Here is a 17926-nt window from a genome sequence, read left to right on the forward strand (position 1 = left end):
TTCTCTTGTTTGTAATACAAGATTTTACATGAAAATATCACACATTCTCTTTAACTGCTGTCATATTAATTGAGAACTCTACAAACCTACAGACTATATTTTGTGACTGATATTTTGATAGTGGATGCGCGCCTTCTTTCTACCTGTTTAAAAGCCTCGTCAAATTTTTGTTGCTGTTCGGCATGCCCCAGGATGCTTTCTTTCAGTCGTTGAGCATGTTCTTTGAGTCCATCCCAGTCCTTGACCATCTGTGACAGTCTGGCTTTTAGCCGAGCCGTCTCAGGTGAGCTTACAAATTCAGCAAAAGACTGGCTGTTAGCTTCAAGATCTGCTGTTGCATTACTTTTGCCTTGTAGTTCCTTTAGAATTTCCTGTAATAAAAAACAACAAAAGATAAAAAAATTTAATAATACCTTTTCAATGGCACTAACTTCAAGGTACATAAGTATTTTTTTTTTTTTAAAAGCAATGTAAAGAAAGTGGCTCCTTTGAATCATACAGGTTCCAGCTTTTGTTATTAAAGTGGTTGTAAACCCTCTGGCCCAGATTCACAAAGGAGATACGACGGAGTATCTCAGATACGCCTTCGTATCTCTCAGAGTATCTATGCGACTGATTCATAGAACCAGTTACGCATAGATATCCCTTAGATCCGACAGGTGTAATTGTTTTACACTATCGGATCTTAGGATGCAGTACCGCGGCCGCCGCTGGGGGGAGTTCGCGTCGTAAACCAGCGTCGGGTATGCAAATTAGGAGTTACGGCAATCCACGACGGTTTTTCACGTTCGCTACGTCGCCGCTAGTCTAGTTTCCCGTCGCAAAGTTAGTTGTCGTTTTGGGTGCCTTAACTTTAGTCAGCAAACGTATTGCTGTCTAAAGTATGGCCGTCGTTCCCGCGTCGAAATTTAAAATTTCACATCGTTTGCGTAACACGTCCGGGAATACGGAAGTACGCTACGCACGTCGCCGTTTGAAAAAATGACGTCACTTCGCGCAAAGCACGGCGGGAGTTACGAAATGGAGCATGCGCAGTAGGTCCGGCGCGGGAGCGCGCCTAATTTAAATGTTTCCCGCCCATTCGATTTGGACCGCCTTGCGCCGGACGTATTTATGATACACCACCGCAAGTTTCCAGGTAAGTGCTTTGTGGATCGGGCACTAAAACTGAAAACTTGCGGCGGTGTAACGTAAACGGCTTACGATACACCGGCGCTATTGTACCTGAATCTGGCCCTCTGATACTACTTGCACCTACAGGTAAGCCTACATTAAGGCTTACCTGTAGGTGCTTGCAATATCTCCTTAACCTACATGATATTTGCCAAAAATCGGTCACTGATGTCTATGGCGCATGCGCACCGTAGACAACGGCGCAGGTGCACTGAGCGTGCCAGGTCTTGAATGGGAAAGTTCCGGTTCTGCGCGCATGCGCGGGAGTGAAGTTATCGCCGCTCCGGCCAGTCACAGTGCCGGAGCGACGATACCCGGGTATCATGGCGGCGGCGGAGGAGAGGAACGAGGGTCGCTGCGGGGGCTCCGATCTCAGGTAAGAAATTCATATTCAGCTAGTGTGCTAGTCATACTAGCTGGTTATGCCTTTGTCGTTTTTTAATGTTTTTTTGGGTTTACAACCGCTTTAATACAAGCTACAAGATTAAGGCCCCTTTCACACTGCCGGACCGTCGCCATCCGTCCATGGCGGATCGGATGAGATCTGATGAAAACGGGCATGCTGTCCGTTTTTATCAGATCTCTCCATAGAAGACAGCGGCGCTGGACAAGCCCCTCCCCGCTCAGTGAGCCGGGATAATCAGAGATCAGTGGAGAGATCTCCCGCTGAGCTGGCGGACTCCGCTGCGATAGATCCACCTGGTGTGAAAAGGGCCTAAAACAAATATACTGTACAACTGCATTTCACTTTGTTTGTTTTCAGTATTGCATTGTCTGTCCTATGCTAACAAACCTTCAGCCACAGATTATAGTATTGATCAGTCACAATATGCATTTACCTTAAAGGGTTAGTCCATCAAAACATATATACTTATCAATAACGAAGACATAAAAAACAGGGTGATTTTCCCTCCATTTTATGGAACTTTAATTATATTATTATCACAATAAAAAGAATGATGTGACCACAGAGTGAAGGAACTTTTTTTCGTTACATAAAACAAACAAGAAGTACATGTGACTAAAATGTGCCTTGGAGTGTACCCCGTAAAATATTTAAATCAATGTTCAATGTTTATTATATATCAGTTATTATTCTAATAATTTACCTTGATTTGGTTGACTTGCATGTCTGCTGAAATATTTGACAGTTCAAGGTCACCTAGTTCCTTTTCTTTATTTGAAATCCATGTGGAATGCATCTCAAAATCACAATCAAACTTCTGCCACCTATCTTTCACCATTTCCATTTTGGTAATGCTTGAAATGAATAAAGAAACAAATAACAACATATATAACAATATTAACACACCAATAACATCTTAATAAACAGCCAACTTTTATGATTCAGAAGCTTACCAATGTCACTAATTCACTACAACAGTACGTCTTTTCTTACTTCCTATGCTGGATCACTTAATGGGTCTGTGTCAACGGCCTTTGGGCTTACATTGATGGAATCAGTTTAACCACTTCCTTACTGGGCACTTAAACCCCCTTCCTGCCCAGAGGACTTTTTGCGATTCGGCACTGCGTCGCTTTAACTGACAATTGCGCGGTCGTGCGACGTGGCTCCCAAAAAAAATTGACGTCCTTTTTTTCCCACAAATAGAGCTTTCTTTTGGTGGTATTTGATCACCTCTGCGGTTTTTATTTTTTGCGCTATAAACTAGAGCGACAATTTTGGAAAAAAATAAAAAATGTTTTACTTGTTGCTATAATAAATAGCTAAATTTTTTTTTATCCTCAGTCTAGGCCGATACGTATTCTACATATTTTTAGTAAAAAAAAACGCAATAAGCATCTGGTTTGCGCATAAGTTATAGCGCCTACAAAATAAGGGACAGAATTATTATTTTTTATTATTTTTTTTTTACTAGTAATGGCGGGGAACGTGGAAAGGGGCGGACGTGAAAACACGGCGCCCCAGAGAAGTAGAACCACCCTGCGGCCGTATATATTCGTACGGCTGTCGGGAAGTGGTTAATATCAGTTTAAGATGATTCCAAGATAAATTTTTCATAGGTATATCTGACCTGCAGATGACCTCCTCTGACCTTCATTGACCCGCTTCAAGCGGCTTTTGCATTCCCATAGATTTGCAAGGGAATTCAATTTTTTGTACAGCAAGCTAAAGCCATCAACACAGGCCCAAAATGTGTCATGTGTGGGAATCTTCTTTAACAATATCAACAGTTGACTTAATCTTTCAAGTCTTATGCCGCGTACACACGATAATTTTTCGGCATGAAAAAAAACGTTTTTCCAACTTCATCATTAAAAACGACGTTGCCCACACACCATCGTTTTTAAAAAATTATGAAAAAAGCGCGTTGTCGTACAACACGTATGACGGCACTCTACAGTGGAAGTTCTATTTGCCTTTGGGCTGCTTTAGCTGATTCTGTGTTAGTAAAAGACGATTCGCGCTGATGAATGTGCTTACTCCATTATGAACGGTAGTTTTACCTGAACGAGCGCTTCCGTCTCATAACTTGCTTCTTAGCATGCGTGGGTTTAATACGTTGTTTTAGCCCACACACGATCATTTTTTACAACCCGAAAAACGACATTGTTTTAAACGACGTTAAAAAATGCAACATGTTCGAGAAAAAATGTTGTAATTTTTCAGAAGCCAAAAAACGATGTGAAGCCCACACACGATCATTTTAAATGACGTTTTTAAAAACGTTGTTATTTTTCATGCCGAAAAATTATCGTGTGTACGCGGCATAAGGTCTAAAAAAACTAGGCTAGTTGGATACATGCGTGAACAGCCTGGGGTCTTGAGCAGTGGTTAAGTGATGCTGGCCGTCACTTTATTTGGACATGGGTGGTAACAAGTGAAGTCAGTGAAGATGATTAGTGCTAAAAAATAAGAATTTTGACTTTCATGTAACCTCCTTATGTTGGGGTAGAATACAGGACACAGGACATTCATAAACCATGGGTTATATGCAGACTACCTTAAAGTGATTGGACACTGGCAAAAAAACAATCACCTGAAGGTAACCTGCATATAACCCATGATCTATGAGTACAAATTCTGTGCCTTGTACTGTATGATTATTATTTTAGTCCAAGCAGGGGTTTAAAAAAACGAGAGTTTTGCTTTGTTCACCTCTTTAAACCCAATGATCTATCCACGCCATAGTCGAGGAAGTACTCTTAAGCCTCGTACACACAACCAAGGAACTCGACGGGCGAAACACATTGTTTTCCTCGTCGAGTTTCTTGTTAGGAACTCGACAAGCCAATTTTCCCATCAAGGAAATAGAGAACAGGCTCTCTTTTTGGCTTGTCGAGTTTCTCGACAGTTTCCTCGACGAAAATGTACACACGACCGGTTTCCTTGGCAAAACAATATCTCCCAGCAAGTTTCTTGCTGGTTTTTGCCGAGAAACTCGGTCGTGTGTACGAGGCCTAAGATTATGTCCAGAAATATGAGTGCCTATGGAGACCTTGGATAAACCACTACTTGCCTCCACGTTTTGACAAATCCTTAATGCTCCCATAAGCCTCCCTACCTTAACATTAGCCTCTTAGCTCATTAAGACCACATTGTGACTTATCCCTGGGAAACCCTCTCTCCCTCCTTTTCCTGCTTTCTCACTTTTCCTTGCATTTCTCATCATCTTCTTTATTTTTCATACTTGGATGCTACACTTTATTAAGCTTTCACAGTTTCATGTTGCCCCATCTGCCGGACCATTCTGCTATACCTACTTGCACACCCATAACCAGGATCTTCCTATGCTGAAGTGAATATGGAGCTCCATTAACCCACTGTGACCCACTGTGATATTTTAGCTTTTTTTCAGTACATCTGGCTGTCCCTCCTCCTTATGGGTCAAATAGAATTTTTATTGAATACTCTTATTTTCTGTATATGCTTCCCTATTTGTGACACTCCAATTTTTTCTAATGCCGCATACACACGATCATTTTTCGGCATGAAAAAAACGTTGTTTTAAAAAAATGTCATTTATAATGATCGTGTGTGGGCTTCACATAATTTTTCGTCTTCTGAAAAAAAAAAACTTCGAGCATGCTGCATTTTTTAACAACGTTTTAATCTATGTCGTTTTTCGGGTTGTAAAAAATGATCGTGTGTGGGCTAAAACGACGTTAGAAACCCGCGCATGCTCAGAAGCAAGTTATGATATGTGAGCGCTTGTTCTAGTAAAACTACCGTTCATAATGGAGTAAGCACATTCATCACGCTGTAACAGACAGAAAAGTGCAAATCGTCTTTTACTAACACGGAATCAGCTAAAGCAACCCCAAGGGTGGCGTCATCCGCATGGAACTTCCCCTTTATAGTGCCGTTGTACGTGTTGTACGTCACCGCGCTTTGCTGGAGCATTTTTAAAAAACGATGGTGTGTGGGCAACGTTGTTTTAATGATGAAGTTGGAAAAACATTGTTGTTTTTTTCATGACAAAAAATGATCGTGTGTACGCAGCATAAGTGTTTATTTCTTTAAAACCAATAAAATCTTGAACAAGAAACCCAATGATCCACAAATAAAGAAGCAGCACCATGTTGTGATAAAGCAAATAAATGCAACAAAAATGCAGAAAATTAGAGGACTTTCATTTTCCTGCAATATCACACACCAGAAACAAGAAAGGGTCCCGCTTGGTGCACTTACTTCTCAGACAGGCACTTTTTAATCTGCTTCACATTTTCATCAACAGCCTTAGTTTTCTCCAGTAGGTGGTGTTTGCTTTTTTCTCCAAGCTTTATGTCACTTGACTTCTTCACCAGATTCTCAGCCTGAACTGAGAGATCGTCACTTTTTTTACACAGCTCCTGTTAGGATAAAAAGATTCTGGTCATTACACCACTTATACACTAATTACATAGTATTCTGAGGAGAGCGGAGATCTGCTGCCCATCTTTTAACATTCGCTGGAACAATCTGCATGCTGTTCACAGCCTACTGTAAATGTGAGTGCTACTATTTCATTTATTAAACCTAATTTGATATACTGCACTATGGAGCCTGCCTTCTATTTTTATTGAGAGAGATCTGGATGTAACGGAGGTCTGGAGGATCGGAGCAAATAGAGCTTTCCTGGACTCAGAGTGTGTGCTGCTGGGCTTCATCCATAGATTAACAGGCTTACTTGACCTGTTCTGAGGTGAGAGGCTAGTATTTCCTATCTTGTGCCTGCACAGCAACACTGGAGCATAGTGCAGTGATTGCAGCAACTTTCTACACCTTTGGGAAACTGTGGAAATAAGCACCTTAATAATTTTACTCTTTACACATTATTCATTGCACGTTTGGAATATTTTTCATCAAGTTTTGGAATTTACTTTGAACACTTCACCCTATTTGAACTATTTATTTATTGATTTTTGCTCTTAATAAGTGTTTATTCACTTCGAACACTTTATCAATTTGAACTATTCATTCATTCATTTTTTTTCCATATTTATTGATAAAATGCTTGAACATTATACATTTATTTATTTATGTTCATTTTGCACATAATTTTTCGGAGCACATTGGTTTCAATTTTTATCTCCAAACACAGAGGAGTCCCATTTTGTGTTGTTTGGATTTTTTTAGGTCATCACTATTCACTTTTTTCACCAATTTGTGTTTGTTCTTGGTGACAGCACTGGAGTCTATTGGGATTGTAATTAAGTCCCACCCATTCAATGATTTTATAAATTCATTGTAGCTTTTATTTTACCCATTATCACCACTGTTCCTACCCTTTACACCCTAGCTGTGGATGTTATGAAGGGCTTTCAAGAGTGGAACACGCTTATATTGTATATTGATTAGTATTTATACGTTGCTGTGCGTCGTTAATTGCACTTTATTATTGCAACTCCCCACTAGCAAGCGCCATTACACTCCCCGTTTTACATATGTCATTTGGTGCGTGAGCACCGTTTTAGTAGTGGCTGCTGCTATTTAAATATTTTATTAATTTTAATCTATATAGTTTAGTTGCCCATGGTTAGTTTGGTTTTGCGCATTAGTTCCCCCCTGTATACATAGTATTCTGAGAAGAGATTTTGAGAAGCAAGTGTTTTTGCATCTAAAAAGATTAGTTCATTCAAATAATTTATATGCAGCAAAAAATTGATCTACAGAAATAGAATTTTCTTATTACAAGTGTATTTTTACATCTGAAAACAGAAATTCACTCTATAAAGTTAGGTACTGTTGATTTTCTCCCTCTCTCCAGCCTGTAACTGAGCTTCAGGATTTTTGGAGGGAGGAAGGTGGGGCACCATTTTGTATTAGTACTTGCTACCACTTCCACAATGCTCACATACTGTAGGTGAGGAAGCAGGGTCAGATTTACATCTCAGGAGCCTATAGGCTAGGCAGAGAATTATGAAGCCCCCCCTCCCCAAAAAACAAAAAGAAAAGATACCCAACATGTCAAACCTTAAATTTGTGTGCGCCAGTGAAATGCCGACATACTTCAGTACCCTATATTTTCTATAGGTCATCAGTTTCGTGTTACAATTGTCAGTTAAAGTGATGCAGTGCCATATCGCAAAAAAATGGCCCGGTCAGGAAGTGGGTAAAACCTTCCTGGCGGGTGAAGTGATTAATAAGACATGCATGGTTGGGACATTGCATTGCAGTACATTCTTGCCCAGTTCTGCTAGCTGGGGAAAGTGACAGCATGTCCTGGAAGTGACGTCATACACGTCGTTTTCCGGGTCGTTAACAAGAAGGGTAGGAGAGCAAATGCGTGTCCGCTGTTCCCCCTCCCCTCCGCATGCCATGTCGGTTTTTGGGCCTGTGCAAGGGGAGCCCAGAATACATGGCGGGGGAATACGTACCTAGCAGGATGCCAGTACCAGGAGTCTGCAGCTACTGGATTGTGTGTAACCCCCCCCCCTGCTGTTAAATAAATAAATAAAAACTCACACTGATAAGCACCCGTCTAGAAAGGGCACCTGTAGGGACCAATCTCCCTGCACTAGACAATCTTGTGCATGTGCAGTGGGAAGCCGACTGTGGTAGTCGGAATACACAGTCGGCTCCCAAATCCATGAATCTGCTGCGGGAAGACAGTACTGGAATCTGTGGACTGGTAAGCACCTGATTTTTAATGGTCAGCAGCTACAGTATTTAAAGCTGCTGACTTTTAATTTTTAAAATTTTTAGTGTCTTTACCTGTTCACATAAGCACACAAAATTGTTGTATTTCCTGTGTCTGGAAACATCATGTAGCACTGTCACGTGTGCCTTTTACAAACAAAACTATGGTGATGTATAAGAAGGGTGGTAGGAAGGGATTAAAGCAATCTCAAAGCCCTCACACTAAACAGGGCGTGTATTTTATGACATCACATATTCCAAAAACTAGAGAAATATTCCTCATTTTGGGTACAGTGGGAGGAACCAAGCAAATCATTGACTGCTGGGGTGTAGAACAAAGTCAACATGTGAATACTTTCTGTTTTAGGAAAAATTTGTATTTTTGTGTGCAGCCAAGACATATCACAAATATAATGTAACCTTTGCCTGTCGAAGTTCTAATGCTATATTTTCCAGTGTTCCAAAGTTCAAGGGTCGTTCAAGTGTAGGTCCTATCTGCTTCAAATGCTGAGCAATGGACTCTTTTCCATTTTCTATTGTCTCCCAATTATGGATTGTGTCCTTCAAAGAGAAAAAAAAAATGATATAAACATATTTTTCAACGTGCTTTGAAACACCCTTTTTTGTATTACATAAAAAAAAATCATAGCACAGGACAGGTCTGGGAAAATTATGCCTGGGGGGATTTTTTTTGGTGGCTTAAAGAAAGTGTAAAACACAAACTATTTCATGGTGCAGTTTTTGGTGGGCATGGTGAAAGGTGGTCGTTTATAATGGATAAGGTCTCACATCTCAGAGCTGCAGATAAGTTGATGGTAAAAGACCTCTCCCTGCCAGAAGCGATGATCACAGGTCTCAGTGGGGAGCAGGTAGCTATATTATGCCCCCATGTATTACTCACTGAGGGACCCACTCTGATCGATGTCTGAATAGTAAAGTATCTTTACTTAGTGCCACCAGCCCATCATACCTTATCAGTAATGGTCTAAGATAGCTGTGGAAAATGCCTGTTGCTTTCTCCATATTTAAAAATGATTACAATTCAACAGGGAGTTTGAGACCACTTCATAATAGTCACAAGCAGATATGAAGGCCAAAAAAATGAAATTGCAGTTATTATTCAACAGTTTTCCCAACAGATACAAAGATATAAGAAGCTGTCATGTGTTTTAATTCCCTCACATCTAACAAACCCTAATTTTTTTTTTTTAAATAACCGTTTTAGGTGGATCAACCCTGTTACTGGTTGCCTTGATTAGGTTTTTAAATTCAGAGCATTATTTTTTGCCAATAATTTATTAATTTATTGCATACGTATGTATTAAGCCTCCTTCTCACAGTAGTTCATACATCAGATTCCAGAGGCAAGAATCAGCAGATTCGTGTGGCTGGAATGACAGGTGCATGTGAATAGCAGTACTAACAGGCTAACAGCAGCCATCACTGTACACCAGGTGGTTACCCGTGGGTAGGAACGGGTGTCCAAGCCTGGAGGCAGTCAGATCTGAAGTCCAGTTACTGGAAGAATCAGTTGCTACCCTTCATGCTACTGCAGTCTTCTGGAACCTGAGAGGACGCTTCCATCGGACAGCCAATGGGAAGTTTCCATATTACCCATGCAGAGACACAGCACCTCAAAAGGGACCCTCCCACTCTGCATTCCAGAAGACTTGGGATCCAGTGCATCACGTGACCACGGAGTTAGGTAAGTAAAAAGGGCATTTCGATAATTTATTTTAGGCCATAGCAATTAGCTTGAGGGTGTTGTGTGTGTGTATATATATACCTTTAAATCTTCTTCTTGTTGCACCAATGTTGTCTCTACATTTTCCATTTCAGCTTCCATCTTCATCAACTCATCCTGGACATCTCTGGACAATCCCTTCTCAGTCTGTATCTCTTTGGCACGAGTAATCTGGAGCTGAACATCCTGTTTCTTTAAACGTATTTTTTTTATATTTTTCTGCAAGGACCAGAGTATATGGTACATTATATAATGACAAGAAATCATAGGATTACTATATAACAGGCTAGTATTATAATTTGTGCTGTGATAACAAATAATTAAGACACAGGTTAGGACACAATCTAACATACTTTGCTGAACAGACATTAACATCAGGAAACAGACATACCTGAGACATACTACCTAGAGAAACTCAGGTTTAGACTCAGATTAGTATCAAGCCAAATACACACAACTAAAAGAAAAACATTTGGGCCAATGGTTATCCAAAACCTGAGAGATTTTGGCCAAAGTGGGTGATTTGTCACAATGCCAGGTTGGGCATTAATATGCCTTGGGGAACCCTGATTTCCACAGTAAGACGGTAGTAGTATTTTCTGACTAATATAAGGTCATGCACATTTTATTACAGGTCATTTAGTAGAGAATTTGTCACACTTAGCTCTTACAAACATTCAGATTAGATGTTTATTTTGATTATCATAAAACATTAATACCTCATAATGAAGAAGTAGTTCCTGAGCCTCCTTAAGGCTTTCTGTGTTCAAAATCTTCTCAGCTTGTGATTGAATATCCTTAGAGCTTGTCACTAATTCACCAAGCTTATTCTTTACTGTCTCCTTGCACTCTACACAATCTCCAACAGTGCTTAAAATCTTCTCAGTCTATTGGGAAACAGCAAAAAAAATTGAGCTTTTTATTTCTATGGGGTCTATTTATCAATGTTTTCATCCAAGATTCATCATTTTTTTCAATGTAATGTTATGCTAGAAATAGGTTAATCTTCGGTGAACATTGTGTGAATCTTGGGTGAAAATATAGGTTAATAGACTCCTATATTTTTTTATCATTTTCATGCAAGGCCCGCCTCTTCCTTCTGTAATGAACTGTATTGTAATTGCACTGCCCCCCCTTTATACTGCTGCACAAACTGTTGGCACTATTTTAATCCGGTATACTAATAATACCGGATAATGATAAAGGGATACAATGATTCCGCCCAGGCCATAACATAGTAGCTAGCCTTAACTATGCTTGACCTGTAAATTATCTTAAGGCTCCATCCTCCAGGGAGAACAAGTAGTGGGGCTTTTGTTGTTATTGACCATTTATTAAAGATAATTCTGTCAAATACAGTCAAGATATTTCTATAAATTTCTGTTTTAAAAAGCCATTTTCTGGCTTAGAAAACTACAATTTATATAATTTATATGATAGCAAGAATGCAAAATGCAAAAAGGGAAAGACGGTAAGGAAGAGTTTACTAAACAGTGGTAAAAAGTGTGTAGGAGTACCTTTATTCACAAGAGAAGTTAGGCATGTCATACTAAATATTTTCACAAAGTACCATTTAACCTAAGGTCAGCCCTGCATAACATAGTTGGTCTTCAAAAAAACAGTACAAGAGCAAAACTAACAATCCTGCGACTGTGCCCAGTGATATGCGGACTTGGTGCTCGATTGATTGCGGTACGGAGCACGTAGCGCCCCCAAGATTTCCATTTACAGGAGCACCTGGGATCAAAGTGGATGTTGAGGATGACAACCCCTTGGCATACCTCAAGCTCTTTTTGACTGATGAAGTTATTGCCAAAATTGTTATGGAGACGAATCGCTACCAGGAGCAACAAGCTGCTACCCATCAGCGCTTTTCAAGGAGCAGAAAGTGGGAACCGGTAACCAGAGAGGACATCTGGAAGTTTCTGTGCCTTATAATTTTACAGGGAATGGTGGGGAAACCCCTGCAGAAATGGTACTGGACAACCAACAAATTACTGGCCACTCCTTTTTTTGGCACAGTTATGTCGGAATACAAATTTTCGCTCATAATGAAATATTTGCACTTTGCAAATAATGAAGACTTTGATGAGAGTTTTCATCCAGCTCCAAAACAGTTTTTTTTGGGAGATTTAGAATTGCCGAAAGTCTTATGGCCTACAAAGGTAAACTTAGCTGGATACAATTTATTGCATCAAAGCGCACTCGATTTGGCAAAAAGTAATTTATGCTGTGTGAATCCAGCTCTGGGTACATCTGCAATTCGGTCCTGTACACCGGGAAAGGGACCAAATTCAGCAATCGATTCAGCGGTTTTGGAATAGCAACCGCTTCGGTTCTTTCTTTGATTGAGCCATTGCTGAACCAGGGGTACTGTGTCACCACAGACAATTTTTATACTTCTCCAGAACTGAACAAGATGGATGCACATGGGACTGTTAGGGCTAACCGGCGTGACATGATGCCAACCTTTGCCAATAAAAAGCTCAGGGCAGGAGAAATAGTTGCCTGGCAGAAAGGAAAAATTATGGCACTGAGATGGCAGGACAAAAAAGACGTGTGCCTTATGAGTACAATTCACAACACCTCGACTGTAATGGTACACACCAAAGGTGGAAATGTGATGAAGCCACAGGTCATGTTGGATTACAACAATACCATGGGAGGTGTGGACAGAGCTGACCAGGCAATAACCTTTTATCAAAAAAAATATTATAAAAAAATCTTCAGGCATCTTCTGGAACAGTGCCTGTGGAATCCATTCATTCTTCCTAAAAAAAAGAGTGATAGGCCTATGGTCCATGCAGACTTTGTGTGGAAGGTTGCCAAACTCGTATTTCTGAAGCACAAGACGCCAACGGCTGTAAACAGATCTGGACGTCGGGCTGTTGGCGTTGTGAACCCTGAACGCCTGACTGGTCGTCATGGACCACATTCCACCAACTGAAAAGAAGACAGTTTGCTGCTCCAAGCGTGAATAAAAAGTGAATAAAAAGTATTATTATTATTAAATTATTATTTGGTATTATTTATTATATTTAGGGATGCACCGATGCCACTTTTTTGACACCGAGTATGAGTACCGATACATGCCATCATGTACTCGCCGATACCAATTAAAGATACCTATCGCCTAGAAAGAGCAGGTGGGGGGGAGGTTTGGGTGCAGGAAGGTTGTTAGGGAGTTGGGTGAGGGCACGGGGGGGTGGAGTAGAGGGGTTAGTGAGAGCAGGGTAGTTGAGTGTCAGGAAAAATTGGGATTGTGGGGTGGGAGAGTTGGGATGGAAAAGGCTGTGATCACTAGGGGGAAGATGGTGGGGGTGTGAGGGTCATTGGGAGACATGGGAACAGAGGTGACAGCTGGTGGAGGGAATGAGGATGCAACACATGGAGGGCACAGTACAGGGGGTTAGGAGGGCAGGGTTCAGGCACCATTACATGCAGAGTGCAGGGTTCAGGCACCATTACATGCAGAGTGCAGTGTTCAGGCACCATTACATGCAGAGTGCAGGGTTCAGGCACCATTACATGCAGAGTGCAGGGTTCAGGCACCATTATATGCAGAGTGCAGGGTTCAGGCACCATTACATGCAGAGTGCAGAGTGCAGGGTTCAGGCACCATTACATGCAGAGTGCAGAGCCCAGGGCCCTTTACATGGAGAGTGCAGGGTCCAGTTTTCCTCCACCACTCCTTTCCACTGTATTCTCACCCCCCATCCACCCCTCCTCAGCTCTCACTCGTGCTCACAACTCCTCTACTGCCTTCATCTTCTTCCTCCTCCCTTAAAAGCTACATCGTGCACATGCCTTACTGTTGTGAAGTACCCGGCCGGCCCTAGCATAGACATCCCCCACTGCAAGCGCTTCCTCTCTGCAGCCAGATCATCCCGGGGCGTCGGCATCCAGGGTCAGAAAAAGTGTAAAATACCTTCCGAGGCCCCCCTCCTGCCCCTGACTGTTCTAGCTGGGACACCGGCATCTCCGTTGTCACTGCACTCCACACAGGGACCAAGCTGTGTCCAATGAAAGTCACTTCTGGTACCAGGTTAGGGTATCAGAGCATTTTCGTGAGTACCAATACCTGCGAAAATGCATAGTATCGGCCCCAATACCGATATCGGTGCATCTCTAATTATATTATAATTTATGATTTTGTGTTTCAAACTTTATCATACCCGGGATGTCTACTAGACTCTTGTTTGGACAGATTTAGGTGAGGTATTCCTAAGAATTACAGGCCTACAATGTAAAACACCAAATTTCCATGCAAAATAATGGTACCGCTTTCAGCACCTAAAATCTGAAATAATCATACCGCCAGGGAGGTTAATGGCGACAGGTTGTTGCTTTGGATTTTCTCAAACTAGTACAAAGCACAATTCTAGTAGTATCAGTTCAGGCAAAGATGAATAGAACTTATGAGATGAGGGCTGTCCATGTAGCAGTGAAATGCTAACACTATGTACCTCATTTAGCGAGTCCATGAAGAGTTTTAGGCTGTCAGAAAGTCTTGCTAGATCACTGTTTTGCCTTCTTACTTCCTTCTCCACTGAAACCTCAGTAAGTGTAGTCAGTCTGTCTTTCAGATACCTGACATTATCCTCTTGTTTAGTCACATCTTGTCTAATTTCCTGTAACAATACAATTCTCCACATTAGTAAGAATGACATTATATTTATGAATATTATTGGACATAAAAAAAATACATTAGATACCGGTACTCTGTTTTTACCAAAATACCCATCCAATGATCACCGCTGCACCTCTCTTTCACTGCTTACTTCTGTGCCCTGCATACACAACTCCACTCTCTGCTCACTGTCCCAGCTCACCTCTACACCCCCATGTCCCCAGCTTACCACTGCCATTCAACCACATCTCACCTCTGCACACTCTCATCCACAGATCATCTCTGTGCCCCTGTCCACAGCTAACCTCTGCACCCTGCATCCACAGCTCACCTCTGCACCCTGCATCCACAGCTCACCTCTGAACCCCACTTGCAAGGCCTATCTCTGACCCACCTTTCACATTTCACCCTCATCTCTCAACTCAAGCCCCCCCACACACACACACAGATCTCTCACCGCTACACCTAGATACCCCTCATTAACGGCTCTCGTACACCGACCTCTCTGTCCACAGTTTTCACCTCTGCATGCAGCCCCCCTTCACAGCTCTCACCTCTGTACCCCCTTTCATCCACAGATATCACTTCTACACCTCCCCCTCACCTCTGTCCACATGATCCCACCTCCACACCTCCCCCTCACCTCCATCCACAGATCTCACCTCCACACCCCCCCCCCCCCTCACCTCCGTCCACAGATCTCACCTCCACACCTCCCCCTCACCTCCATCCACAGATCTCACCTCCATACCCCCCCTCACCTCCGTCCACATATCTCACCTCCACACCCCCCCTATCACCTCCATCCACAGATCTCACCTCCATACCCCCCCTCACCTCCATCCACAGATCTCACCTCCACACCCCCCCCCCCACCTCACCTCTGTCCACAGATCTCACCTCCACACGTTCCCCCTCACCTCCATTTACAGATCTCACCTCTACATCCCCCTACATCTACAAAATAGTTACCGTTCTTATCTTACCTGATTGTTCTACACAGTATATAGTGGCCAAAAACAGTATAAAATAGCGTAATCATCAATCTCTTATACAAATGTTGCCTAAAGCATAAGCACATCAGGTCTGTAAACTTGTTACCTGCAGTGAAGTATTTAATTGTTTATATTTCGTAATGTCTTTAGTCCCGCCTTTAATTTGTATTAACTCTTTGTCCTTTGCTGTCAGCCAATCGGACACTTCTTTTAATCTGTAAAGTTGAAGAGGGCCAGTCAGTAACAGTAGGAACAATAAGGAACAATAAAAAAAATCAAAGTTTTTAAAATTTGCACAGTGTATAAAGCAAAATGTAAAATAATGTTTCTGGGTAAAAATGTATAGTCATTTATCCATGGGCAATTCAAATGCCAAATAATTTTTCTGGCATCTGGCTGTGGAATAATTAGTTCCATTTACATTTGATGCCAATGTACACAAGTCAATTTACCAGGAGAAATCAGGAGATTGATACAAAGGATGCCAGTGTTATTTTGGCAGGTTGCAATTTTTAATAACCTGAAAACTGAATTGTGTTTTTGTCAGTGAGTGACATTCTAAATACCGGTATCTGAAAAGCTGTGAAGGTGGCAGTATAGAGAAGAATCCTGCCATGGGCCATGGATAGGTGAGGATTGGGAAACAAGGAGGTGTTGTCCTTTAGGGAAAAAAAAACACACTTCACCATATCCACCAGTCAATGTAGAAGCATGGCACACTTTTAGTCCACCAAAATCTGTCACTGCTATGGCTGTCTTTGCCCCCTCAGGCCAAATGTTCTCAGTTCTCCCCTGGCCCAAGACAATCGCATCAGCTCAACTGTATGTAATGCAATGCCTTCGCTAAACATTTTCCTGTGACTGATCACTATTACCTGGCATTGCATTGACACCCACTTCCCTCCTCTAGTTACTAAGTGTGTGTTGCCCATGCAATGTCTGGAAAACTGGCACAACAATGACATGGATACATTCAGTAAGATAGGACTCGTGTTCTGGTTAGCACTTTTCGCCTAGCTGCAAAAGGGTCGCTGGTTCAAATGCCAGCTAAGACACTACCTGCCTGGAGTTTGCATGTTCTCCCTGTGCCTGCATGGGTTTCCTCTGGGTACTCCGGTTTCCTTCTACTTTCCAAAGACATGCTAGTAGGTTAATTGGATCCTGTATAAATTGGCCCTAGTAAGTGTATGTATGAACGTGAGTTAGTGACCTTAGATTGTTAGCTTCCTAAGGGCAGGGTTCTGATGTGAATGTACAATGTATGTGTAAAGCGCTGTGTAAATTGATGGCGCTATATAAGTACCTGAAATAATAATGATGTTCTAAAACAGTACCTGATCCTGAAATCCTTCCACTTGTCTGGATGCTCCATGAGTTTTAGATGTGTAGTATCAATCTGAGATTTCATGTCTTTTAGTACCATTCTACTGCTTTCATAAACTCCTTTAATAGGGTCTCTCTCCTGCAGTTTTAAGCACAACTCTTCTATTAGCCGCAGCCTCTTCTCACACAGCTGGTAACACCCTTTCTCACCAAAGAAAGCCTATAATAAAACAGACATAAAAGCAAGAAAGAGAGGGAGGTCAACAAAGCCAGATGAATGTATTCATTAAATATCATGACTTTTGTTTATTAGCTGAACTGAGCAACTTAACCAGTTGCTGACTAGGCTTTTTCTCACACTTTTTTTTACACGTTTTTTCCTAAAAAATACTTATAACATCCAAACATTATACATTTTTTTTAACCAGAGACCCTAGGGAAAAACATGTCATGCTTTAAAATTGCGCGCGCTCGTGAAATGGTAACAAACTATGGTACTTAAAAATCTCCATAGGCGATGCTTCAAACACCTGAGTTACAGAGGAGGTCTAGCATTAGAATTATTGCTCTCACTCTAATGTTCACTGCAATACCTCACATGTGTGGTGCAAATACCGTTAACATATGCATGTGCAATTTGTGTGAACATCCCTTGTAACAGAAATGACATTGCTCCGATCCTCCAAGGTCACAGAGGCGATCAAAGAGTATCTACTCTTTGGTCGCCTATGGGAGAAGCCGGCCGCACCATCGGATTGTTTCTTGGGGGAATTGGTGGAAACGGTAAGTCCGAGAAACAACAGCAAGCAGCTAGAGGGGGGCCGTCCCCTCCCACCTTTTCGGAAAACATTCCAGTAGCTCATTAACTGCTTGGAAAAGTTTAATGATAAAGCCAGCCGCCGGCTATAAAAAATTATACTGGGGTTATGGCTGATATATTCAGCTATAATCCCAGCAAACCACTTCAAAGCAGTAAC

The 17926-nt window shown here is 41.7% G+C and overlaps 1 protein-coding gene across 1 annotated transcript in view; it reads right to left on the minus strand.

The window, feature by feature from the left end:
- Nucleotides 1-17926, minus strand: part of SYNE1 (spectrin repeat containing nuclear envelope protein 1) — a 595717-nt gene that overhangs the window by 422832 nt on the left and 154959 nt on the right. The window contains exons 24-32 of the mRNA XM_040350885.1: nucleotides 16961-17169; nucleotides 15733-15841; nucleotides 14468-14632; nucleotides 10721-10888; nucleotides 10044-10220; nucleotides 8678-8818; nucleotides 5828-5988; nucleotides 2283-2433; nucleotides 144-371 (exon numbers count right to left, since the gene is read on the minus strand). Coding sequence (XP_040206819.1) covers nucleotides 144-371; nucleotides 2283-2433; nucleotides 5828-5988; nucleotides 8678-8818; nucleotides 10044-10220; nucleotides 10721-10888; nucleotides 14468-14632; nucleotides 15733-15841; nucleotides 16961-17169 — 1509 coding nt within the window. The remainder of the gene's footprint in view (nucleotides 1-143; nucleotides 372-2282; nucleotides 2434-5827; nucleotides 5989-8677; nucleotides 8819-10043; nucleotides 10221-10720; nucleotides 10889-14467; nucleotides 14633-15732; nucleotides 15842-16960; nucleotides 17170-17926) is intronic.

The sequence above is a fragment of the Rana temporaria genome, chromosome 4 (genome assembly GCF_905171775.1).
Source record: "Rana temporaria chromosome 4, aRanTem1.1, whole genome shotgun sequence".
In the NCBI taxonomy this organism is placed as follows: Eukaryota; Metazoa; Chordata; class Amphibia; order Anura; family Ranidae; genus Rana; species Rana temporaria.